Below are 26,336 nucleotides of genomic sequence, written 5' to 3'. Positions count from 1 at the left end.
GAAAGTGAAAGGTCAGAGCTCATGAAACAGCCCGGTGAAACATCCATGATTTGGACTTGGTTCAGATCGAAGCCGTCCAGCGAGCAGCAGTAAAGTGTACTCTGTCGAGTGTGTGGGGCAACACTCCCTGCTGCAAGAGAAAACACAAGAAACCAAAGCCTTTTGAACCACTCAATCAACATGAAGCAATTATGTTGAAATGGTTCAGTGTTTCGAAGCATTTGATACAATTAAATATGGTGACATCTGCTGGCCAATCTTCAACACAGCACTAACATGGACCAAAAAGAGTCAAGGTGTCATGAAACAGTCAGAGGCTGTTATGTACATTAAATAATAAAGGTTCTATGTGCATCTTCAAATTTTTAACTATATTTTCATTTAAAGACATTAATAATATACTTGTGTTATATTAATATGATTGTAGCAACATAAAATACTGTATGTAATAGACATAAATTGAGAAATTCTTGTGCAACTAGGGCCTGTTTATGGCCATAGCTGCACAAATTTTTCAATTTATTTCAATTTATTTTCATTTATATAGCGCCAAAATACAACAAAGTTGCCTCAAGGCGCTTCACACAAGTAAGGTCTAACCTTACTAACCCCCAGAGCAAACACACAGGCGACTGGTGAGGAAAAACTCCCTCTGTTTATTTGAGGAAGAAACCTCAAGCAGACCAGACTCAAAGGGGTGACCCTCGGCTTGGGCCATGCTACAGATACAATTTACAAAACAATTCACAAAACAAATATACAGGAAATTTTGCCAGTACACAGGAAAGGAGGGTTTCAGAAGAAGACACCACACCCATCTCTGGATGGAGCTGCACCTCAAACAGAGGAAAAAAAAAAAAATCAGGCATCAGAAAGACAAGAAATGCAGTATAATTTGTCAGCATTAAACAACAAGAACAACAAAAGAAATACTAAGGGGACCGTCGGCCACGAGCCCTAAGCTTCACTAAAAAAACAGAATTTAGGTAAAGTTGAGGCTGCGACTCGCTCAGTTTACTAATACAATGAATTTAAAGAAGTAAAAAGCGTAAAACAAAACTATACCAGTATGCTAGCCATACAAAAGGGAAAATAAGTACATCTTAAGTCTGGACTTGAAAGTCTCCACAGAATCTGACTGTTATATTGATGCAGGGAGATCATTCCACAGAACAGGGGCACGATAAGAGACCCGCAGACTTCTTATTCACCCTAGGGACATGCATGTGCAGTGACATCAGACCTTATTGACACATATTGCTGACTTTCTGCAGATGTTTGTGCAGTGACATCAGACCTTATTGGAGCATGACTCTGAGTTGCTGCTTTTTGGTGCATGTTGCTGAGTTGCTTCATATGCATGTGCAGTGATATCAGAATTTATCGGAGTGTGTTAGAAAGTTCCTGCAGGTCTTTGTGCAGTGATGTCACATCTTACTGGAGCATGATGCAATGTTGCTTCAAATGCAGGTGCGGTGATATCAGACCTTATTGGAGAGTGTTGCTGAGTTGCTGCAGATGTTTGTGCAGTGATGTCTGACTTTATTGGAGCTTGTTGCGATGTTGCTGTAGGTGTTTATGCAGTGATGACATACCTCAGTAGAGAGTGTTACTGAGTTGCTGCAGATGTTTGTGCAGTGATGTCTGACTTTATTGGAGACTGATGCCGAGTTGCTGCAGCTGTTTGTACAGTGATGTCAGACCTTTTTGGAGCATGTTGCTGAGTTTTTGCAGATGATTGTACAGTGATGTCAGACCTTATTGGAGCTTGTTGCGATGTTGCTGCAGGTGTTTATGCAGTGATGATATACCTCAGTAGAGAGTGTTGCAGAGTTACTGCAGATATTTGTCCAGTGATATCAGACTTTATTGGAGACTGATGCCGAGGTGCTGCAGCTGTTTGTGCAGTGATGTCAGACCTTTTTGGAGCATGTTGCTGAGTTTTTGCAGATGTTTGTACAGTGATGTCAGACCTTATTGGATCGTGTTGCTGAGTTACTGCAGATATTTGTGCAGTGATGTCTGACTTTATTGGAGCTTGTTGTGATGTTGCTGCAGGTATTTATGCAGTGATGACATACCTCAGTGGAGAGTGTTGCAGAGTTACTGCAGATATTTGTCCAGTGATATCAGACCTTATTGGAGACTGATGCCGAGGTGCTGCAGCTGTTTGTGCAGTGATGTCAGACCTTTTTGGAGCATGTTGCTGAGTTTTTGCCGATGTTTGTACAGTGATGTCAGACCTTATTGGAGAGTGTTGCAGAGTTGCTGCGTTTGTGCAGTAATATCAGACCTTAAGGCCCGGTCCCACTGGCATTTAGGAAGATTTGCATATGAACTGCGCACACAATTGGTTTATATCTGCTAAACATCCGCAGTATTCATGAAACATGCTTGTATGAGTCGACCGACATCCACACACGTCCATAATTATCCACAGAGGCACGTTTTTCCATTGCCAGGATTTTTGAGCTGCACAAAATTTTGGTTGTAGATGATATCCGCCTTACATACTCCATACATACTCCATACATACACAATACATAATCTATGTGCTGTATGTCTGCTGTTATCCACTGATATCCGCAACTGACGGGGTATTGCGGCTTGGCAGCGGACTGGGACAGTGTGTAAAACGGATATACAGTAGTGTTCAGAATAATAGTGCTATGTGACTAAAAGATTAATCCAGGTTTTGAGTATATTTCTTATTACATGGGAAACAAGGTACCAGTAGATTCAGTAGATTCTCACAAATCCAACAAGACCAAGCATTCATGATATGCACACTCTTAAGGCTATGAAATTGGGCTATTAGTAAAAAAAAAAAAGTAGAAAAGGGGTGTTCACAATAATATGAGGTCTATTAGAAAAGTATCCGACCTTATTATTTTTTTAAAAAACCATATGGATTTGAATCACGTGTGATTGCGTCAGACAAGCTTGAACCTTCGTGCGCATGCGTGAGTTTTTTCATGCCTGTCGGTTGCGTCATTCGCCTGTGAGCAGGCTTTGAGTGAGGTGTGGTCCACCCTCTCGGCGGATTTTTATTGCGAATAAATGTCTGAACAATTTGGAGCTTTGCTGCATCAATTTTTTTCCAGAAACTGTGAGAGACCTTCAGGTGGACACCGGTCGAAAATGTTAATATGGCTTTCAGGGACGATTTTATGGGGATTAAACAGATTACGGAGTGTTACTGCCGCTTTAAGGACGGCCCACAACTCCTGAGAGCGCGGCGCGCTCCCAGCCCCCATCGACAGGCTGACACCCCGCTGAAAGAACCACCGAGCGGTGCCGAGTGGGTGCACCGCGACGCGCGGAACTCTTCCGCACGTCTGTCTTAATGTGCCAAAAAAGTGCTGATGTCCACGTCTTTTCACAATTCCTGTGCTAGTCAGATGACATACCGGATCAAGACAGCATCCAGTTTAAAAATGAACGGCACATTTCACTGTTACAGGAGTTTTTGTCATGGAAAGAGAAGTGGCTCCACCGCGCGTCGTGGTGCAGCCGCTCGGCCTGATTCACACCTGTTTGTTCTACAAAATTGATGAACTCACTGACTGAATGCCACACTACTATTATTGTGAGCACCCCCTTTTCTACTTTTTTACTAGTAGCCCAATTTCATAGCCTTATGAGTGTGCATATCATGAATGCTTGGTCTTGTTGGATTTGTGAGAATCTACTGAATCTACTGGTACCTTGTTTCCCATGTAACAATAAGAAATATACTCAAAACCTGGATTCATCTTTTTAGTCACATGGCACTACTATTATTCTGAACACTACTGTATAGCATGCCCATCATGTCCACATCACGAACTAAAATAAGTTGTAGAGAATGCACACAGATTGGCCACGAATAAAGTGTTTGTATTACGTCTGCTTTGCATCTGATTTGTGAACAATTTGTGAATGCATAACAAACACTTCACGTAAACCCAAAGTACTATATAAATGTGGCAAAAATCGGCATACCTGCCAGTCATTGCCAGTCTTGCTGTGGAGATGTACAGATGTCATTATGGATCCACAAAGATGTAGTTTGAGAGTTGCTGGCGTCCAACAACATATCAATCAACTTGTCCAAGTCCAGGAATGACTTCCAGGACCTCATTGACAGCAGTGGCTTCAGGGGGTGGCGTGGGAGACCTGGCTCTGTCTGTTGCTGGAGGAGGTGGGGTGGGAGATGGACCCCTCTCTTCTGCATCAGCAGCAGCCTTCTGTCTCTTCTTCCCCTGCTTCTTTGACGTCGGTCGTGTAGACATGTCGCTGTGGTGTTGGTGTGAATAGTGGCCCGAGTGCGCTTCTTTTATGACCGCAATGCAGATGCTGCGCATGCGCAATACAACCGCTGTTTCCACAACATGTGCGCAATGCATTCTCAATACATCCGTAATAGTTATGTGATAATTGCAATGTGTCCGATCCCTTTCCTCAATACATGCGTTATACATCCGTGATTGTTCGTTATATATTCGCTATACATTATTAATATATCTGTAATTCATACTGAGAAATTTGTCATTTTTGGCCAATTTTGTTGCGGACGCCAACGAACGCCCAAAATTTGTATACTCAATTCATACGCATACCGGGCCATTACTGCAGTGTGTTGCGGAGTTGCTGAAGCTGTTTGTGTTGTGATATCAGACCTAAGAGTTGCTGCAGATTTGGGTGCAATGATATCAGACCTCAGAGTTGCTGCATATGTAGGTGCAGTGATATCAGACCTAATGCCGCGTTTACACCAGGCACGACGTGAGCAACAGCAGTGACAGGTTGCCATGTAATCCCTATGGAACAACGCGTTTTGGCGCCAAGTCACACAGCGCGACGCGATGGACGCGAATGAAGTGACCGGAGTGAAGCGATTTTGAGCGATTGGCACATTTGTGGCGCGATATTGCGTCGCATCATGTCGCGTTGCCTTCCTCCCCAAGTGAAAAATATGAACTTTTTCGTCTCGTCGTGCCACGATGACCAATCAGGGACTGAATATGTAGTGACGTGGAGATGTCTGGAGTTTGACTGAAGATGTGAACATGTCCTGTATCTGGTAGCAGCCTGTGAGCAGGACTTATGTCTCTTTTGTCCTTTATTTCACAATTATGACAGAGTTTTTGGAGTGAGCAGCAGCCCCACAGCAGGGGGAGAGGAGGTTTCTTTCTACGTGCGCGCGCGAGCGAGTTATAAACACAATTATGACAGAGTTTTGGGGGGAAGAGCGAGGAGCAGTACCACAGCGGGCAGCTGAGGTTCTTTTTTTTTATTATTATTATTGCTTACATGCACGCACGTGAACGGGACTCGGGAGCCGAGAGTGAACGGGAGTGCATCACGGCCGCTGTGGCCCTCATGGGGGCGCCTCCGTGGTCGCCTTCGCTTCTGTTCCCTGTCATATCCGCTTTTCCTCCTCATGTAGTTGCTGACCCACCCCGGGACATCTGTCATTTCCGCCCACCTTTGTTGCGGACGCTCAGCTTTTGTCTCCTCATTTCATGCACGAATCCTCCTAAACGGCAGTGGGACAGGGCCCTGATGCGGATCTCATCCGCAGCAGGATTTTTGAGCTGCTCAAACATCCTGGCTGCGGACATGCGTGCTTCTGCAGATGATCCTGGACGTGTTCAGATGGCGGCCGACTCATACAGGAATGTTACACGGTTATCGGTTGTTTGGCGGATGTGGGCCACTTTTGTGTGCATTCCATGCGCAAATCCTTCTAAACGGCAGTGGGACAGGGCCCTAAGAGTTGCTGCATATGTAGGTGCAGTGATATCAAACCTAAGACTTACTGCAGATTTAGGTGCAGTGATATCAGACCTAAGACTTGCTGCAGATTTGGGTGCAGTGATATCAGACCTTAGAGTTGCTGCATATGTAGGTGCAGTGATATCAGACCTAAGACTTGCTGCAGATTTAGGTGCAGTGATATCAGACCTAAGAGTTGCTGCAGATTTAGATGCAGTGATATCAGACCTAAGAGTTGCTGCAGATATACAACCCTTGGCAAAAATTATGGAATCACTGGCCTCAGAGGATGTTCATTCAGTTGTTTAATTTTGTCGAAAAAAAAGCAGATCACAGATATGACACAAAACTAAAGTCATTTCAAATGGCAACTATCTGGCTTTAAGAAACACTGTAAGAAATCAGGAAAAAAAATTGTGGCAGTCAGTAACAGTTACTTTTTTAGACCAAGCAGAGGGGAAAAAAATATGGAATCACTCAATTCTGAGGAATAAATTATGGAATCACCCTGTAAATTTTCATCCCCAAAACTAACACCTGCATCAAATCAGATCTGCTCGTTAGTCTGCATCTAAAAAGGAGTGATCACACCTTGGAGAGCTGTTGCACCAAGTGGACTGACATGAATCATGGCTCCAACACGAGAGATGTCAACTGAAACAAAGGAGAGGATTATCAAACTCTTAAAAGAGGGTAAATCATCACGCAATGTTGCAAAAGATGTTGGTTGTTCACAGTCAGCTGTGTCTAAACTCTGGACCAAATACAAACGACATGGGAAGGTTGTTAAAGGCAAACATACTGGTAGACCAAGGAAGACATCAAAGCGTCAAGACAGAAAACTTAAAGCAATATGTCTCAAAAATCGAAAATGCACAACAAAACAAATAAGGAACGAATGGGAGGAAACTGGAGTCAACGTCTGTGACCGAACTGTAAGAAACCACCTAAAGGAAATGGGATTTACATACAGAAAGCTAAACGAAAGCCATCATTAACACCTAAACAGAAAAAAAACAAGGTTACAATGAGCTAAGGAAAAGCAATCATGGACTGTGGATGAAAGTCATATTCAGTGATGAATCTCGAATCTGCATTGGGCAAGGTGATGATGCTGGAACTTTTGTTTGGTGCTGTTCCAATGAGATTTATAAAGATGACTGCCTGAAGAGAACATGTAAATTTCCACAGTCATTGATGATATGGGGCTGCATGTCAGGTAAAGGCACTGGGGAGATGGCTGTCATTACATCATCAATAAATGCACAAGTTTACGTTGATATTTTGGACACTTTTTTTCACTTTTGGACACTCCATGAAGCCAGAGGATACGCACCAATTAGCTAAACTGCAGGATTGTCTTACAGACATAAAGACATGGATGACCTCTAATTTCCTGCTTTTAAACTCAGATAAAACTGAAGTTATTGTACTTGGCCCCACAAATCTTAGAAGCATGGTGTCTAACCAGATCGTTACTCTGGATGGCATTTCCCTGATCTCTAGTAATACTGTGAGAAATCTTGGAGTTATTTTTGATCAGGATATGTCATTCAAAGTGCATATTAAACAAATATGTAGGACTGCCTTTTTGCATTTACGCAATATCTCTAAAATCAGAAAGGTCTTGTCTCAGAGTGATGCTGAAAAACTAATTCATGCATTTATTTCCTCTAGGCTGGACTATTGTAATTCATTATTATCAGGTGTCCTAAAAGTTCCTTAAAAAGCCTTCAGTTGGTTCAGAATGCTGCAGCTAGAGTACTGACGGGGACTAGCAGGAGAGAGCATATCTCACCCGTGTTGGCCTCCCTTCATTGGCTTCCTGTTAATGCTAGAATAGAATTTAAAATTCTTCTTCTTACTTATAAGGTTTTGAATAATCAGGTCCCATCTTATCTTAGGGACCTCGTAGTACCATATTACCCCATTAGAGCGCTTCGCTCTCAGACTGGCGGGCTTACTTGTAGTTCCTAGGGTTTGTAAGAGTAGAATGGGAGGCAGAGCCTTCAGCTTTCAGGCTCCTCTCCTGTGAACCAGCTCCCAATTCAGATCAGGGAGACAGATACCCTCTCTACTTTTAAGATTAGGCTTAAAAACTTTCCTTTTCGCTAAGGCTTATAGTTAGGGCTGGATCGGGTGACCCTGGACCATCCCTTGGTTATGTTGCTTTAGACGTAGACTGTGTTTCATAATTATTGTATGGCCTTGCCTTGCAATGTGGAGCGCCTTGGGGCAACTGTTTGTTGTGATTTGGCGCTATACAAGAAAAAAGTTGATTGATTGATTGATTGACTTTTCTTATCCCATCAATTGAAAGGATGTTTGGGGATGATGAAATCATTTTTGAAGATGATAATGCATCTTGCCATAAAAAACTGTGAAAACATTCCTTGCAAAAGACACATAGGGTCAATGTCATGGCCTGCAAATAGTCGGATCTTAATCCAATTGAAAATCTTTGGTGGAATTGAAAATCTTTGGTGGAAGTTGAAGAAATGGTCCATGACAAGGCTCCAACCTGCAAAGCTGATCTGGCAACAGCAATCAGAGAAAGTTGGAGCCAGATTGATGAAGAGTACTGTTTGTCACTCATTAAGTCCATGCCTCAGAGACTGCAAGCTGTTATAAAAGCCAGAGGTGGTGCAACAAAATACTAGTGATGTGTTGGAGCGTTCTTTTGTTTTTCATGCCATAATTTTTTCCGCAGAATTGAGTGATTCCATATTTTTTTCCCTCTGCTTGGTCTAAAAAGTAACTGTTACTGACTGCCACAATTTTTTTTTTTTCCTGATTTCTTACAGTGTTTCTTAAAGCCAGAAAGTTGCCATTTGAAATTACTTTAGTTTTGTGTCATGTCTGTGATCTGCTTTTTTACTACAAAATTAAAGAACTGAATGAACATCCTCCGAGGCCGGTGATTCCATAATTTTTGCCAGGGGTTGTAGGTGCAGTGATATCAGACGTAAGAGTTGCTGCAGATTTGGGTGCAGTGATATCAGACCCAAGACTTGCTGCAGATTTAGGTTCAATGATATCAAACCTAATACTTGCTGCAGATTTGGGTGCAATGATATCAGACCTAAGAGTTGCTGCATATGTAGGTGCAGTGATATCAGCCCTAAGACTTGCTGCAGATTTAGGTTCAGTGATATCAGACCTAAGACTTGCTGCAGATTTAGATGCAGTGATATCAGACCTAAGAGTTGCTGCAGATTTAGGTGCAGTGATATCAGCCCTAAGACTTGCTGCAGATTTAGGTTCAGTTATATCAGACCTAAGACTTGCTGCAGATTTAGGTTCAGTGATATCAGACCTAAGACTTGCTGCAGATTTAGATGCAGTGATATCAGACCTAAGACTTGCTGCAGATTTAGATGCAGTGATATCAGACCCAAGACCGCCGCCAAGGCACTCCAACCCGTCAGTTGCGGATATCAGCGGATGACGGGATATGTGGCGCGTTGGTTGTGTATGTCCTGCGTATGTCTTCAGTATGTGTTCAGGCAGTGATGCGGATCTCATCCGCAGCAGGATTTTTGAGCCGCTCAAAAATCCTGGCTGCGGACATGCGTGCCTCTGCGGATGATCACGGACGTGTTCGGATGGCGGCCGACTCATACAGGAATGTTACACGGTTATTGCGGTTGTTTGGTGGATGTGGGCCACTTTTGTGCGCATTCCATCCGCAAATCCTCCTAAATGCCAGTGGGACAGGGCCCTAAGACTTGCTGCAGACGTAGCTGCAGTGATGTCAGACCTAAGAATTGCTGCAGATGTAGCTGCAGTGATATCAGACCTAAGAATTGCTGCAGATGTAGGTGCAGTGATATCAGACCTAAGAGTTGCTGCAGATTTAGGTTCAGTGATATCAGACCTAAGAGTTGCTGCATATGTAGGTGCAGTGATATCAGACCTAAGACCGCCGCCAAGCCGCTCCAACCCGTCAGTTGCGGATATCAGCGGATGACGGGATATGCGGCGCGTTGGTTGTGTATGTCCTGCGTATGTCTTCAGTATGTGTTCAGGCAGTGATGCGGATCTCATCCGCAGCAGGATTTTTGAGCCGCTCAAAAATCCTGGCTGCGGACATGCGTGCCTCTGCGGATGATCACGGACGTGTTCGGATGGCGGCCGACTCATACAGGAATGTTACACGGTTATTGCGGTTGTTTGGTGGATGTGGGCCACTTTTGTGCGCATTCCATCCGCAAATCCTCCTAAATGCCAGTGGGACAGGGCCCTAAGACTTGCTGCAGATGTAGCTGCAGTGATGTCAGACCTAAGAATTGCTGCAGATGTAGCTGCAGTGATATCAGACCTAAGAATTGCTGCAGATGTAGCTGCAGTGATATCGACCTAAGAATCTGCTGCAGATGTAGGTGCAGTGATATCAGACCTAAGAGTTGCTGCAGATTTAGGTTCAGTGATATCAGACCTAAGAGTTACTGTAGATTTGGGTGCAATGATATCAGACCTCATAGTTGCTGCATATGTAGGTGCAGTGATATCATACCTAAGACTTGCTGCAGATGTAGGTGCAATGATATCAGACCTAAGAGTTGCTGCAGATTTGGTGCAGTGATATCGGACCTCAGCGTGCTGCATAGTTGGTGCAGTGATATCAGACCCAGACTTGCTGCAGATTTAGGTGCAGTGATATCAGACCTAAGGGCCATGTCCCACTGGCACTTAGAAGGATTTGCGTATGGATAGCGCACAAAATTGGCCCATATTCGCCAAACATCCGCAATATCCGTGTAACATGCCTGTACGAGTCAGCCGTCATCCGAACACGCCCGTGATCATCCGCAGAGGCACGAATGTCTGCAGCCAGGATTTTTGAGCTGTTCAAAAATCTGAATGTGGATGACATCCGCCTTACATACTCCATACATACTGAGTTCATACACAATACATACTCACTCTATGCGCTGTATTTCTGCCGTTAACCGCCGATATCCGCAACTGACGGGGATCTGCGGCTTGGCAGCAGACCGGTACAGTGTGTAAAACAGATACATATTGTGCCCATCATGTCCACATCACAAACTAAAATATGTTGTAGCGAATGCATACAAACTGGCCACAAATAAAGCGTTTTTATTACATCTGCTTTGCAGCTGATTTACGGACATCTGTGAATGCATAACAAACACGTCACGTAAACCCAAAGTACTATATGTGGCAGAAAGCGACATACCTGCCAGTCAGTGCCGGTCCGGCTGTGTAAATCCACAAAGACATAGCTGCTGCAATCCAGGACTTTTATTTAACACCAACAAAAGGAAGAGTTGCTGTTTATCCACAACTCACTCAAAAAAAAAAACAAAAAAAACACCATCTCACACCCCAAGCGGCTTCCCCGCTCCTGCTCCCCAAACTCATGAACAGTTAACCCTCGCATGACAAAATGAACATTAACTCTGTAGTCAACTGTCCAAGTCCAGCAAATGCTGCAGAGGCTGTATTGTTGGTGTGAATAGTGATGCCGACGGCCCGAGTGCGTTTCTTTTATGACCGCAATGCAGATGCCGTGCACGCGCAACACATGCGCGATGCATTCATAATACACCTGTAATACTGCAGTGATAATCGCAGTGTGTCGGATCAGTTTCCTTACTACATGCGTTAGTTATATAACCGTGATTGTGTTGGGAAAGTGTAGTGACGTGGACCCACAACAGGGGGCGTAAATGAATGGACAATGTAAGAGTCGAATATGAACACTTTACTGTTGTGAAAGAGCACAACCAAAATACAGAGGATTACAGAATTATGCAAACAGTCAATCCACAAAGGTGATGTGTGGGCAGGCTCGAGGATAGAAGACATCTGTCCTGAGAAGAACCGGAACCACATGATTTCCTCCACCACCGAACCCGGAGAATACTGGAGCCGCCAAGTACCGAGTCCCCAGGTGGCCACCGTCTCTGAATGTCGGATCTGGTACTGCTGGCGAGGAGCAAAAACAGTAAGATGTGGGTGCGTGCACACCCAGTAACAACAATGGTGGGAATTCCACCTCCACCTCTAACACTGTTCAACTCCTGTTGTCTCTGCTGTTCGGTGTGACAAGTGAACGCCCTTCACGTTGTCACCACTCTGCACTCCGCCAGACGACAACAGTGAGTAGTCTCCTGAAACAATATCACACAATAGAAAAGTAACGTGCGTACGCACAACAACGGCTGAGAATTTACCTTCACAGGTAGATGATATCTCGGCAACGAGGTGGAGATGACGTCCGGTTTTTATGGAGTGGAATGATGAAGTGAAGATGGATGACAGCTGTCATGAGATAATGAGTGACAGCTGTCACCCCCGGCTGTATCCGTGGCGGCAGCGCCCTCTCGTGCCTGAAGCCCGCACTTCAGGCAGAGCGCCCTCTGGTGGTGGGCCAGTAGTACCTCCTCTTCTGGCGGCCCACACAACAGATTGTTCATCATATATTCGCTATATATTATTAATATATCCTTAATTCATACTGGGACATTTGTCATTTTTGGCCATTTTTGTTGCGGACAACAACGAACGCCCGCGATTTGTGTACTCAATTCATGCTCAATTAATCCTCTCCCCAGTGGGACAGGGCCCTAAGAGTTGCTGCAGATGTAGCTGCAGTGATATCAGACCTAAGAATTACTGCAGATGTAGGTGCAGTGATATCAGACCTAAGAGTTGCTGCAGATGTAGCTGCAGTGATATCAGACCTAAGAATTGCTGCAGATGTAGCTGCAGTGATATCAGACCTAAGAATTGCTGCAGATGTAGGTGCAGTGATATCAGGCCTAAGAATTGCTGCAGATTTAGGTGCAGTGATATCAGGCCTAAGAATTTCTGCAGATGTAAGTGCAGTGATATCAGGCCTAAGAATTGCTGCAGATTTAGGTGCAGTGATATCAGGCCTAAGAATTGCTGCAGATGTAGCTGCAGTGATATCAGGCGTAAGAGTTGCTGCAGATTTAGGTGCAGCTATATCAGACCTATTAGTTGATGCAGATGTAGCTGCAGTGATATCAGACCTAAGAGTTGCTGCAGATGTAGCTGCAGTGATATCAGGCCTAAGAATTGCTGCAGATGTAGCTGCAGTGATATCAGGCATAAGAGTTGCTGCAGATTTAGGTGCAGCTATATCAGACCTATTAGTTGATGCAGATGCGTTTGCAGTGATGTCATACCTTATTGGAGCATGTTGTTGATTTGCTGCTTAGAACACATGAAGTGGCCACATAACGTGTTGGCACGCTGCAGTGTGACCTCACGGTTTCCTGATGACAGTAATAAATGTACACTCAGCCGGAATTCTGCACTCACTGCTGTCTTTCTGATTTTGTCCACTAGGGGTCATCTACACCACTGACATGCTGGACCGTGAGACCAAGGACTCGTACTGGCTGACCGTCTATGCCAGTGACCATGGTGTGGTTCCTCAGTTTGCTGCTATTGAGGTGTTTGTGCAAGTGGAGGACGTTAACGATAATGCCCCGCTGACCTCAGAACCACTGTACCGGCCCTCAGTCCCAGAGAACTCCCCACGAGATGTCTCTGTGATCCAGATCCAGGCCCAGGATCCCGATGCCATGCCAGGAGGACCCGACAAGCTCAGCTACCGCATCGTCAGCGGAAACCCTCAGAACCTTTTCACCATCAATTCTCGCACAGGTGAGCGCAGAGCAGACGATGTTTCTATTGGCAGGGTTTGACCGTCAGACCTAGTTGCACATTAACTCTGATCCTAGGAAAGAACAATGGGGGCTCTTTGGTTGGAGGACAAACTGTTCTTCACCCTGTAGTCTGCAGGTACCACAAACACACACACACATATATATATATATATATATATATATATATATATATATATATATATACACACACCAGCTGGTGCTGCCCGGGTTAATCTGTTTTAGATATAAGCCAAATGCCAATCATTTTAATCAAAACATTGTCCAACATTTGTTTTGGTAATGCTGATGTCTTATAAATATAATATTTAATGGACTAAAGTTTGTCCAGCAGAACTATAGGAGGTGGACTCCCCAACTAAGTGGAAATACTTTGTTAAAAGACAAACAGATTTAAAGCCCTTCATGCAGACTTTGTTTTGCAATCAAATTTATAACAAATTACACACAAAAGGTAGGTAACAGTAAATGTAAATATCAATGAATCAAAATTGAGGTTGTGATGTATTTCACTGTCTTACATTGCAATTTTACAAACATAAAATGGCTTTAAACAGCAAATGTAAATATTAGAATGGAGAAATATTTCTTCATGAAATTCACTTAGTGTTTTCTGACCATTAGTTTTGAAGAGCCTCTTGATAGACAATGTTCCTTGTCATGCCACCTGGCAAGTGGATGTACAGCTGTTCGGAGTTGCCAACCCTGGAGCAGCCAACATACAACTGGTCGTGGGAGGACACAGGCTCTGCCAGATTCAGTCCAACCACCTTAAGGAACTGTCCCTGAACCTTGTTGATGGACACTGCAAAGCTGGGTTTGACTGGGAAGTGCAGACGCCTGAACTCAAATGGCATGTCTGATGGGATAATTGGAATCCTTGGTATAAAGACATCTTCTCCCTTGGCCTTGCCTGTCATTACTGTGGCCTCCAGGACTCTTGGCGTCAACTTCTTAATTGTGAGTCATGTTCCATTGCAGAGCTTGGGTGGGTTGAGATTCCGCAGGAGCATGACTGGGGCACCAGCTTTGAGCACCAAGCTGTTTGGTGGGAGGCCTGCTGGTGCCAGGCTGTTAAGGAATTTAACTGGATAGTTAACCGCCTCATCTGGATCAGGAACTGTGTCAACTGACATGTAGCTGGTACCAGTTTGTTCCCCATGTCATGAGGATTCAGAATATATTTAGTTTTTAGGGCTACATATTATAATTTGGGAGTTTATCCCGGACAGACAGACAGACAGACAGACAGAATTAGCCCTAAGTCTATCAAATTTTCGTGACGGAGATTTTTTTATCTCACTATTCCTAACCCTACTCCCACCCCCGACCCCCCGTTTCACTTTTAATTTCGTGCAGCCATCACGGAATGAATGGGTGTTGGCTCTGGGTGTTGATATGTAAGTTGTCCGCTCTTCTGCTGTTTGGGTCTGGGTGTCGCACTGGGTGTTGGTTCTGGGTGTTGATATGTAAGTTGTCCGCTCTTCTGTTGTTTGGGTCTGGGTGTCGCACTGGATGTTGGTTCTGGGTGTTGATATGTAAGTTGTCCGCTCTTCTGCTGTTTGGGTCTGGGTGTTGGACTCAGTGTTGGGTCTGGGTGTTGGACTCAGTGTTGGGTCTGGCTGTTGGACTCGGTGTGGAAACCAGCGGTTTTGTTGGTGAGGACCTTGAAATCATGGACAATGCTGTGATCTTCACAGAATCAATGGATACTCTGATTGCAGCTCTTGAAAATCTGAGTGAGAAATTTAATTGAATTGATTTAATGGAATTTAATTTAGTAATTGGGGTGTCTCGGTTTGTGAATGCACTCTTATCAAGACCAAGATCCAGATTATTAATAATTGCTGTAGTTGGCAATCATCTTGTGTGTTATATTCTCAGATCCTTAGCCTTTGAGTTCGATAGACATCACTGGCTGGAGTTGTTTGATGATGCTGACATCTTTGCAGAAGAAGGTCCAAGTCTTCAAAGTCCCATTTACGTGGTTGTGTCCAAATACAACGACTGGATGGCTTTGGTACCAAGTCTCTTCAGAGGATCCTTTATGAAATGTCAAACTAGTAGTTACTTTGGCAGACTAAGATGAGAACTATCACTTGCATTGTGCAAGGGAGCGTCAGATTCCACCTTTTGTCAAAGTGTCTTTATTTGTCTCCCTAAGGAGAAATTTGCCTTGGACAGGGTCTGCTACACAACAACACATCCAGTACATAGCACCTATACATTAAAAACAACAACACAATAAGTCAAAGGATAAACTATAAATACACAACATTATTAACATCTTTGTGCAAATTCCGCAATACATAGCCTTATGCTATCTTCACTGAACTATCTGCTGATTTCTGAGCTTCACTGATAATGGAATAAATGAATGTTTATATCGATTATATTTACAAAGAGGAACCCTGTACCTCCTTCCTCAGTTAAGTAAAGTATATTCAGAGTGCAGTACATGAGACGCATCTGTCAAAATATTGTCAGCACATGTGAGAACTGCCTGTTCAAACAACTCTTGGGGAGTTACAGGTACCACCATACCCATGATTTTGCCAGCTATCTTAATCAGATTTAATATTTGAGTTTTTGATTTAACCGTTAAATTACAAAACCAGCTAGTAATACCATACCGTAACACGGACTCAATGGTTGCTCTGTAGAAAATCAGCATAATATTCCTACATACACCAAACAGTCGGAGTCGACGAAGAAAGTGCAAACGCTGGTGGATTCGGGCACAAACGCTTGACACTTGCATGTGCCAGCTTAAGTTGTTATCGATATAAACCCCCAGATATTTACACGAATCCAGCCGTTCAATGTTACGTCCATGTATGGTGACCACACTACGGTCTCCAACAGCCCGAGGGTCCACCAACATCTCCACTGTTTTATTAGTATTAATCTGCAATTGATGGACATCACACCAGTTCACAAACCTGTCCACTCCAGATTTGTGACAACTTGAATTAGTACTAGTGTTCAGCAGACTGAGTATTACAGTGTCATCTGAAAATTTAACAACATACTGGTTTGGCTGATAGCTGATGCAGTCATTGGTATACAGTGTAAATAAAAAAGATGAACTAACACAGCCCTGAGGGACACCAGTGCTACTTAATGCATATCAGAGCAGACAGAATTGACCTTCACCTGTTGTGACCTGTTTGTCAAAAAAGAATGATACCACTTAATTAAAAAAGGGTTCACATTCAACTGAATCATTTTTTGAAGAAGGATATGTGACCGGATACAGTTAAAAGCAGAACTAAAATCAATAAAAACTAATTTGGCATATGCAGAGGAACTCTCAAGATGCTTTAAAACCAAGTTCATTATAGTTAAAATGGCATCATTTGTACTCCACCTCCTTTTGTATGCAAACTGATACTGATCCAAGTGTGGCTCCAGCTCTACAGTAAGCTCCTGAATTAACAGTTTCTCCAATGCTTTCGTTACATTAGAGGTTCAGGCCACTGGCCGAAAATCATTATTCACTTGGGGGCATGATTTCTTGGGGACTGGAATAATAACTGATCTCTTCCAAAGCCCAGGTACTGAATAAGTATCAATAGAGAGCTGGAAGAGTTGATGCCAAGCTGGAGTGAGCTCCTCTGCAAATGTTTTTAAAAGAAAAGCAGACATATTGTCTGGTCCTGTGGTTTATTAGTATACATTGATTTAAAAACTTGAGTAACTGATTGTGGATCAATAAAAATTCTGTCCTCATGCAAATTACACCTAATCTCTTTTAAAATTTCCCTGCACTCTTCCTGATTATCACTCTCAAAATGCAAATAAAAATCATTTAGCTCATTGGCTTTTACAAATTCATTATTGTCAATTACAGGTTTCCTTTTTGTGTCCATGTTTGTCAGGCCCCGAATAGAATCCCACAGTCTCTTACTGTTTGATAAATGGACTGCATTTATATAGCGCTTTTCCATCTGCATCAGACGCTCAAAGTGCTTTACAATTATGCCTCACATTCACCCCGATGTCAGGGTGCTGCCATACAAGGCGCTCACTACACACCGGGAGCAATAGGGGATTAAAGGCCTTGCCCAAGGGCCCTTACAGTCAGGCGGGGATTTGAACCCAGGATCTTCTGGTCTCAAGCCCAACACCTTAACCACTAGACCATCACCTCCCCCACCTCTGTTTGCTCTGGAAAGGTCCCGTTCCGCGCGCTCCTTATGCTGCAGTCGAGCATCTCTCATCTTCTGGTTCAGGTCTTTTTGTGCGACCCTAACCCCTGCAAACTCCCTTGATTTAAAAGCTGCTTTCTTCTTATTAATACATTCCCGTATTTCCCGTGTGACATACGATTTATTATTTGGGTATTTCTTAATAATCTTTTGGGGAATGATTGTGTCAACACAGAGAGAGATGTAACCACTAAACCTCTGTGGCATTGTTGATATCTGCGTTTTGGAAAAAAATGTCCCAATCGGTACACAAGAAACATCCTGTCAGCAGACCACAGTTTAACAGAGTGGACCTCAGGTTTACTAGATTTAAACGCTGATCGATAGGTGGGAGAAGCTGGACTGCATTATGGTCCGAATTGCAAAGGGGGGGTCTGACTCTGGCTGTGTAGGCATCTCTCATGTTCCCATAACACGTATAGTCACTGTTTGGACACCTGGTGATCTTGTGCTATCATGGATGCTGCAAAGCATGTCACCAGTGCAGGTTCCCAAGACTTAACATGACCGTACTGTGTGTTTGATCTGTTGGACCACTGCTGTGGTGCTCTTTGATCTGTGGATCAGTTCTGTGGTGCTGTTTGACCTGTTGGATCACTGCTGTGGTGCTCTTTGATATTTTGGGTCACTTCTGTGGTGCCGTTTGATCTGTTGGATCACTGCTGTGTTTGTGTTTAATCTGTTGGATCACTGCTGTGGTGCTCTTTGATCTGTTGGATCATGGCTGTGTTGCTGTTTGATCTGTTGGATCATGGCTGTGTTGCTGTTTGATCTGTTGGATCACTGCTGTGATGCTCTTTGATCTGTTGGATCACTGTCATGTTGCTGTTTGATCTATTGGATCACTGCTGTGGTGGTGTTTAATCTGTTGGATCACTGCTGTGGTGCTCTTTGATCTGTTGGATCATGGCTGTGTTGCTGTTTGATCTGTTGGATCACTGCTGTGGTGGTCTTTGATCTGTTGGATCACTGTTGTGTTGCTCTTTGATCTATTGGATCACTGCTGTGATGCTCTTTGATCTGTTGGATCACTGATGTGATGCTCTTTGATCTGTTGGATCACTGATGTGATGTTGTTTGATTTGTTGGATCACTTCTGTGGTGCTGTATGATCTGTTGGATCACTGCCGTTTGATCTGTTAGATCACTGCTGTGGTGCTGTTGGATTATTGCTGTGGTGCTCTCTGATCTGTTGGATCACTGCCGTGTTGCTGTTTGATCTATTGGCTCACTGCTGTGATGCTCTTTGATCTGTTGGATCACTGCTGTGGTGCTCTTTGATCTGTTGGATCAATTCTGTGGTGCTGTTGGATCTATTGGATTATTGCTGTGGTGCTTTCTGATCTGTTGGATCGCAGCTGTGGTGTTTGTTCTGTTTGATCACTGCTGTGGTTCTGTTGGATGGTTGTTGTGGTGTAATTTGATCACTGCTGGTTGTGCTGCTGGATCTGTTGGATCACTGCTGTGGTGTTGTTTCTTCTGTTTGAACACTGCTCTGGTGCTTCCTGATCTGTTTGATCACTGTTGTGGTGGTGTTTGATCTGCTAGATCACTACTCTGGTGTAGTTTGGTCAGTGCTAGTGGTGCTCTCTGATCTGTTGGATCACTTCTGTGGTGCTGTTTGATCTATTGGATCACTGTTGTGATGCTCTTTAACCTGTTGGATCACTGCTGTGATGCTATTTGATCTGCTGGATCACTGATGTGTTGCTGTTTGATCTATTGGATCACTGCTGCAATGCTCTTTGATCTGTTGGATCACTGCTGTGATGCTCTCTTTGATCTGTTGGATCATGGCTGTCTTGCTGTTTGATCTGTTATGTCACTGCTGCGATGCTCTTTGATCTGTTGGATCACTGTCGTGTTGCTGTTTGATCTATTGGATCACTGCTGTGATGCTCTTTGATCTGTTGGATCACTGTTGTGTTGCTGTTTGATCTATTGGATCACTGCTGTGATGCTCTTTGATCTGTTGGATCATGGCTGTCTTGCTGTTTGATCTGTTAGGTTACTGCTGTGGTTCTGTTTGATGGTGTTCATACTGTCTCCTCTAGACGTCCAGCTAATTTCGTTTTGGGGTCGAGAATGTAAAAAGCACTTCAGAATGTCAGTTGAAATCCTGGAATACAGGTGGGCAGCTGTCAAACCTGATTGGACTTTTGGCGGTTTTATTGCCCCACTCACTGCGTTACGGGGTGAGCGGCAATACTGACAGGTGGCTGTTTTGCTCCAGGTGTGTCCTGTCAGATACGAGGTCTATTAGATAATAAACCGACCCTTTTATTTATTTTTTTTACTATATGGATTTGAATGACGTGCGATTACACCAATCATGCTTGAACCCTCGTGCGCATGCGTGAGTTTTTTCACGTGTGTCGGTGACGTCATTTCCCTGTGGGCAGGCCTTGAGTGAGATGTGGTCCCGCCCTCTCGGCCTGAATTCCTTTGTTTCACCACGCTGCTCGAGACGGCGCGCGTTGCTTTATCAACATTTTTTCTGGACCTGTGAGGAATATCCGAGTGGACACTATTCGAGAAATTAAGATGGTTTTCGGTGAAAAGTTTAACGGCTGATGAGAGATTATGGGGTGTTTCTGTCGCTGTAAGGACTTCCCACGCAGCGGGACGTCGCGCAGCGCTTCCAGGCGCCGTCGTCGGCCTGTTTCGACCTGAAAACATCCTAATTTAAGGTTTAATTCACCCAGGACGTCATGAGAGAACAGAGAAGATTCAGAAGAGGCCGGCATGAGGACTTTATGCGGACATTCCACTGTTTAAGACATTTTTTTAATGAAAAACGTGCGCGCAAATGCGCCGAGTCGTTTCCGTGACGACTTCGCAAATCTGTCTGCGCCGCGACAGGAAAAACACCTCCGTGTTGAAAACCATTTGTAAAATTCAGGCAGCTTTTGATGGCTTTCAACAAGTGAGTAACTGAGAAATTGTTTAACAGCTTGGGCATGTTTCCAACTTGCACGTTAAGTTTTCCAACGGAGGTGTTTTGTTATGTGTTGGACGCAGGACGGAGAACCGACCAGCGTTTTGAAGGATCCAGTATGAAATAAGCAGAGCACGGTACAAGGATAACAAATTTAATAACATAACAGTGCGGTGCAAAAGTATAACAAATTAGTGCGCGGACTGGCGAGGTGGATATACGGTGCGCTCCCAGCTGCACAAACGGTCCGGAGCCAGAAACAGTTCGGACCCAAGGACCCCCGCCGACACCCCCCAGGTGGCCGCGACAAACCGAGTCTGTGAAAGAAGAAATCATCATGTGAGTCCACACTCCACACACAGAGAGACCGCTCAAAGGTGTACACAAACAGCAAACACTTCCTGGCTTAATCACCAATCAGCTTCCCACCCTGCAGGCATGGAACACCCCGTTCACATTACTCACTGCAGTGGAAGCTGATTTAAACGACTAACATAACAGCTTGATATAATAAGGTGTGAGGGACACCACATTTACTGACTGTACAAATGTTAGTCACAAAACCTGACGTACCTCAGGAAGTGTGCTGACGAGCGTGAGACCTCACCCCCCTCCTCTTTCACAGACCATGGCATCAAACCTGGACGTTCTCTGCATCCATAATGATGAGATGGCTCTCAAGACGCGATCTCACCCGTCTGGTCACAAGGTCGAGTCTCTGGCAATACACACTGTGTACTCCAGACTTAAATGCCACCATGCTCCAATCCGTGTAGATGCACCACAGCTGTGAGTCCTGACGAGCTGCACATGATCAGCCTCAGGTGATCAGGGTGAGGTCCTGATAACTCAGCCACACAGCCACTCAGTCCTAAACGCGTGCCACCTGGAAGGAAAAACAAAAGACAGAAAACAGAAGACAAACAAAAGCCAGCCAGGCACGCCAGGCACCCCAGCCACAACATGTTTTTCCTGTTGCGATCCCCCACGGTCAGGTCCGGCCCGACATGCGACTCTGCCGCACGTTCTTTCATACAAAATGTCCGTTAACAATGGAATGTCTGAATAAACTCCTCATGCCAACTTCTTCTGAAAGTTCTCTGTTCTCTAATGACTTACTGGATCAACAGAGCCTGAAATGTGGAAGTTTTCAACTTGAAACGGTGAGACGCTGCTGCCTCGAAGCGCAGATCGCTGTCAGGCGCCGTGGGCCGTCCTTAAAGCGACACTACCAGACCAAAATCTCTCATCAGCCGTTAAAATTTTTACCGAAAACCAGCTGAATTTATCGAATGGTGTCCACTCAGTTGTGCCTTGAAGCTTGTGAAAAAATTTTGATCAAACAAAGCAGCAGTCTCTGAGCCATTCCTAAACAATGAAAAAAACGACGAGAGGGTGGGCGACTCCTCACTCAAAGACTGCCCACAGGTGAATGACATAACCGACAGGCGTGAAAAAACTCTCGCATGCCCACGAGGGTTCAAGCATGTCTGATGTAATCACACGTGATTCAAATCCATATGGTTTTTGAAAAAAATAATAAGGTCGGATACTTTTCTAATAGACCTCGTACATGTTTTATTCTTGGCCTTCAGCTGTGAAGATGAGTGCTGTTGTTAACATGTTCATCATCTCCACCACGTGTCCTCACTGTGCAGTGACAGCATCACAGAGTGACAGTGGGTGGAGTCAAACAGACTCGCTGAAATAAAATTACTCAAAATGTTATTGCCGCGTGTTCCGCCCCCATCATTTTGATCGTGTCGGTCTCAGTGATTACCCCCACCCCGTCGTTTGTTCTGCAGATTCCTGATCATCGTGTCCTCTCCCGGTGATGAGTGTTTAATCATGGCGTTGCTCGCGGCTGCCCGTGCCATCAGCATGAATCAATGAGCAGAATTCATCTTTGTTCTTGTCGCAGATTAATGATGCCTTTTGTTTCTGCACTTCATGTTCCTCGTGCACGCGGGAACGTTCTCCTCTGTGCCGCCGGCTCCTCTATGCTCACTGCAGTCGCTGCGTTTCCTGTAGCATCACAAGAAAACAAACGGCACATTGAAGAGGATCACGTGCTTCATACTGAGACCTGACCAGTCACATTCTGTCCTGCTGAGTCCAGTCAGACCCGGTTCTTGGTTCTGTGAACACCTGATTGGATCCAGGTGGTAATGAGACGTGTCAGAGACGTGAGCGTGAACTGCGTACGGGACGCTGGAGATTGGGACTGAGCTCGGAGCATACGGACATTGTTCAGAACTTTCATTTGAAATTGAAATAAGTCCAGCAGGGGATAGAGGTCGCGTCTGGGCCTTGTTCAAGGTCTTTGTCACCTTGTTGTGCTCAGGTTGTTTCACTGGGAACCTTTGGCTCTGTTTCCGTAGCATTCAGAAAACAGACACAAATATGGATCAAAGAATGCAGAGTGCAGACAGAAGGCTCCGCCCACATCCATATTTTGTCATTGAGCATAAATGAAGCTGTGGAGTGGGCTGTCCTTGAACTGAAGAATTAACCTTTCAGTTCCTGATTACTCATTCATTCATTCATTCATTCATTTTCCAAACCCACTTACTGCACTCAAGGGTCATTGGGGTGCAGCTGTCCCAGCAGGTCATAGGGGTGAGGCCGGTTCACACCAGACACGACACCAGGCTGCCGCGGGGCCACATGTAGACACACAAACACATTCACACACGCACCACACACCTACGGATAATTTACAGTCACCATTTCACCAACCTACATGTCTTCAGAAGTGGGAGGAGTTGAGCACCGAGAGGGAAGTCACTCAAACACGGGCAAACATGCCAAACTCCACATATTAAAGGTCCAGGCAGGACGCGATCCCATGACCTTTTTACTGTGAGGCAATAGTGCTAACCACTAATCCACCATTCTTTCAATTCCAGATTTTCCTTACCAGACAAAAGGACTCTTAAAGTCTAATTAATTAAATAAACTTAAGTAAACATCAAGTTCACTTCCTATGTACATTATAGTATAGTTGTAAGCGTACTATTTCAACACTTCTTGGGACTAAATTGTCCTATTTTTTAGTTTATAAAAGTATACTCATCAGTGTAAGATCACTGTAATTTTAGAACAGAATATATTTTATCTTACTATGGTAAACTTATACTAGGGACTTTCATGATTTTCCAGTCTGATCAGGATTTTATAGGACCCTGTGGTTATCAGCCCACCGACAGCAGATTCTGCAACTTTACTGTCAGAGGAACCATTTTGGCCAGAAAATACACAACAAAAATACAATTAAAACATATATGACCTTAATAATGAATCTATAAAGAAAAACACATAATAAAGTTGTATCCAAGTATATAGCTAAATGATAGTGTTGTGTGGGCCGCCAGAAGAGGAGGTACTGCTGGCCCACCACCAGAGGGCGCCCTGCCTGAAGTGCGGGCTTCAGGCACGAGAGGGCGCTGCCGCCTCAGGAACAAGCCGTGGTGACAGCTGTCACCCATCATCCGTGACAGCTGTCACTAATCATCCAATCCACATCTGGAATAAAAGCAGGAAGACACCTCCACCACACTGCCGAGATATCATCTTCTACCAGAGGTAATATCCTCAGCCTTTTTGTGGTATTTTGTAAATCAGTTTATTGTGAGTGTTTGCAGGAGTACCGGTCCTTTTTGTGGAGGCTGTGCAAGACGGCACTCTTTTTCCTCTGAGGGATTGCTGCAACGTATTGAGTGAGAGGTGGAGGTGGAATTCCCACCAGGATTGTTACTGGGTGTTCACACACCCACCCTTGACTGTGTTTGCTTTCTGCCAGCAGTACCAGATCCGACACGCCGTGACGGTGGCCACCTGGGGACTTCGGGACTTGGCGGCTCCAGTATTCCTCGGTTTGGTGGCAGTGGAAATCGTGTGGTTCCGGTTCGTTTCCAGACGGGCGTCTCCTATCGTCGAGCCTGCCCACACGACACCTTATTGATTGACTTTTGCACATTCTGTAATCTGCTGTGTTTGGTTGTGTCATTCACAACAGTAAAGTGTATAATTTGACCTCCTTCCATGTCCGTTCATTTACGCCCCCTGTTGTGGGTCCGTGTCACTACACTTTCCCAACATGATAGGTTTTTTTATTGTAATTGCAATCCCAAATCTGAAAAACAGTGGAGACAGTAGGGATAATTATTCTTACATTGAACCTGATCATTTCAGGCAGTTTGATCCCAAAGATATTTCATTGGATTTTTTACTCCACTCAAAATCGTTCTCAGTAGTCCGTGACGCCTTCCACTGACCTCGTGGAAGACTGCAATCTGCTTTCCTCAGTCCAGAGAAAAATCACATCAGAAATTTATTCAGCTTTTCATCCTAACTTCATCCTAACAGCTCTCCATGCTTCCAGACACTTACAGAGTGGTGGACTTGTTTCTTTGCGTTAGAAGAATTAGCAGGGTCCATTAGATCCTTCACATTGTCACCCACCAGCAAAACAAACTCCGCCATATTTCAGCTAACCTCGCCCCCACTAGTGTGAGCATGCGCGGGTGGTCGGGGCGTGCAAGCCATTTCCTATAGCACCCAGAATGCACGCATAAAAAGAATTATTGCACAGTAAATGAACACATAATGGCATACAACCCCATCAATCAATGACAAAGATCCAATCAGCATATATAATTTTAACTGACTAATGCACCTATAGATATGGCAGATGACTAATACACCTATAGTTATATAATTAATGACGATGCACCTATCGGTTATACTAATGACTAACACACCTATAGATATGGCAGATGACTAATACACATATAGTTATAACTAAGACTACCACCCCTATAGGTATGACAGATGCTAATACACCTATAGTTATACTGACTAACCACAACTATAGGTATGACAGATGACTATTACACTTATAGTTATAAACTAATGACTAACGCACCTATAGATATGACAGATGACTAATACACCTATAGTTATAACTATGACTAACGCACCTATAGATCGACAGATGACTATTACACTTATAGTTATAACTAATGACTAACGCACCTATAGGTATGACAGATGACTATTACACTTATAGTTATAACTATGACTAACGCACCTATAGATATGACAGATGACTAATACACATATAGTTATATAGTTATTCTGCAGCGCGGCTTTGGTTGAACCTTGACCCAATCAAAGCAGTGATTCACAAATCACAAGCAGTGCTTTATCTGCGCTTCATTGATTTATTGTTTTATTCACTTTATCTTAATTTTTCCCCACTAAACCCTAAAGAACATATGTCTGTGAGTAATATTACCTCTTTTATGCTAAACCGACCTGTTATGTCTTCTGAAACCGTGTGAAAGATGTATTTAATAACTTAAAAACGGGACTGATGCTAACGCATTAGCATGTCTTTGGTGTTTTCAATGTTAACGTTAGCATTAAGCTGTTCGCATCTCAGCACGTTTGTGTGATTTGTTTTCTTTAAATAGTTAATGGCTCAGCGTTTGTTGTCGTAAAGAGTCAAATTGTATTTTTTTTAAATGTATTTGTATTCATACATTAATAATAATAATAGCAATACAACAACAATAATAGTAATAATAACTCATAATAACTAATAATGCTACAATACAATTTTAGAGAAAGAGACAAAAAGAAACTGATGAAACAAAACACAACAGAAAAGATAAAAGCAACTAACAATGAAAATAAATAAATACATATAGAAATAAATAAGTGTTTCCTGTGAACACT

General features: G+C 43.9%; 1 protein-coding gene across 1 annotated transcript in view; it reads left to right on the top strand.

Annotated features, from left to right (window-relative positions):
- The window catches only part of fat3a (FAT atypical cadherin 3a), a 451,004-nt gene that overhangs the window by 147,409 nt on the left and 277,259 nt on the right, over window positions 1–26,336 (top strand). The window contains exon 4 of the mRNA XM_034168868.1: window positions 13,105–13,425. Within this exon, the coding sequence (XP_034024759.1) occupies window positions 13,105–13,425 (321 nt within the window). The remainder of the gene's footprint in view (window positions 1–13,104; window positions 13,426–26,336) is intronic.

Source organism: Thalassophryne amazonica, chromosome 4 (assembly GCF_902500255.1).
Source record: "Thalassophryne amazonica chromosome 4, fThaAma1.1, whole genome shotgun sequence".
In the NCBI taxonomy this organism is placed as follows: Eukaryota; Metazoa; Chordata; class Actinopteri; order Batrachoidiformes; family Batrachoididae; genus Thalassophryne; species Thalassophryne amazonica.
The sequence above is the reverse complement of the archived record's forward strand: the minus strand, read 5'-3'. Positions and strand labels throughout refer to the sequence as shown.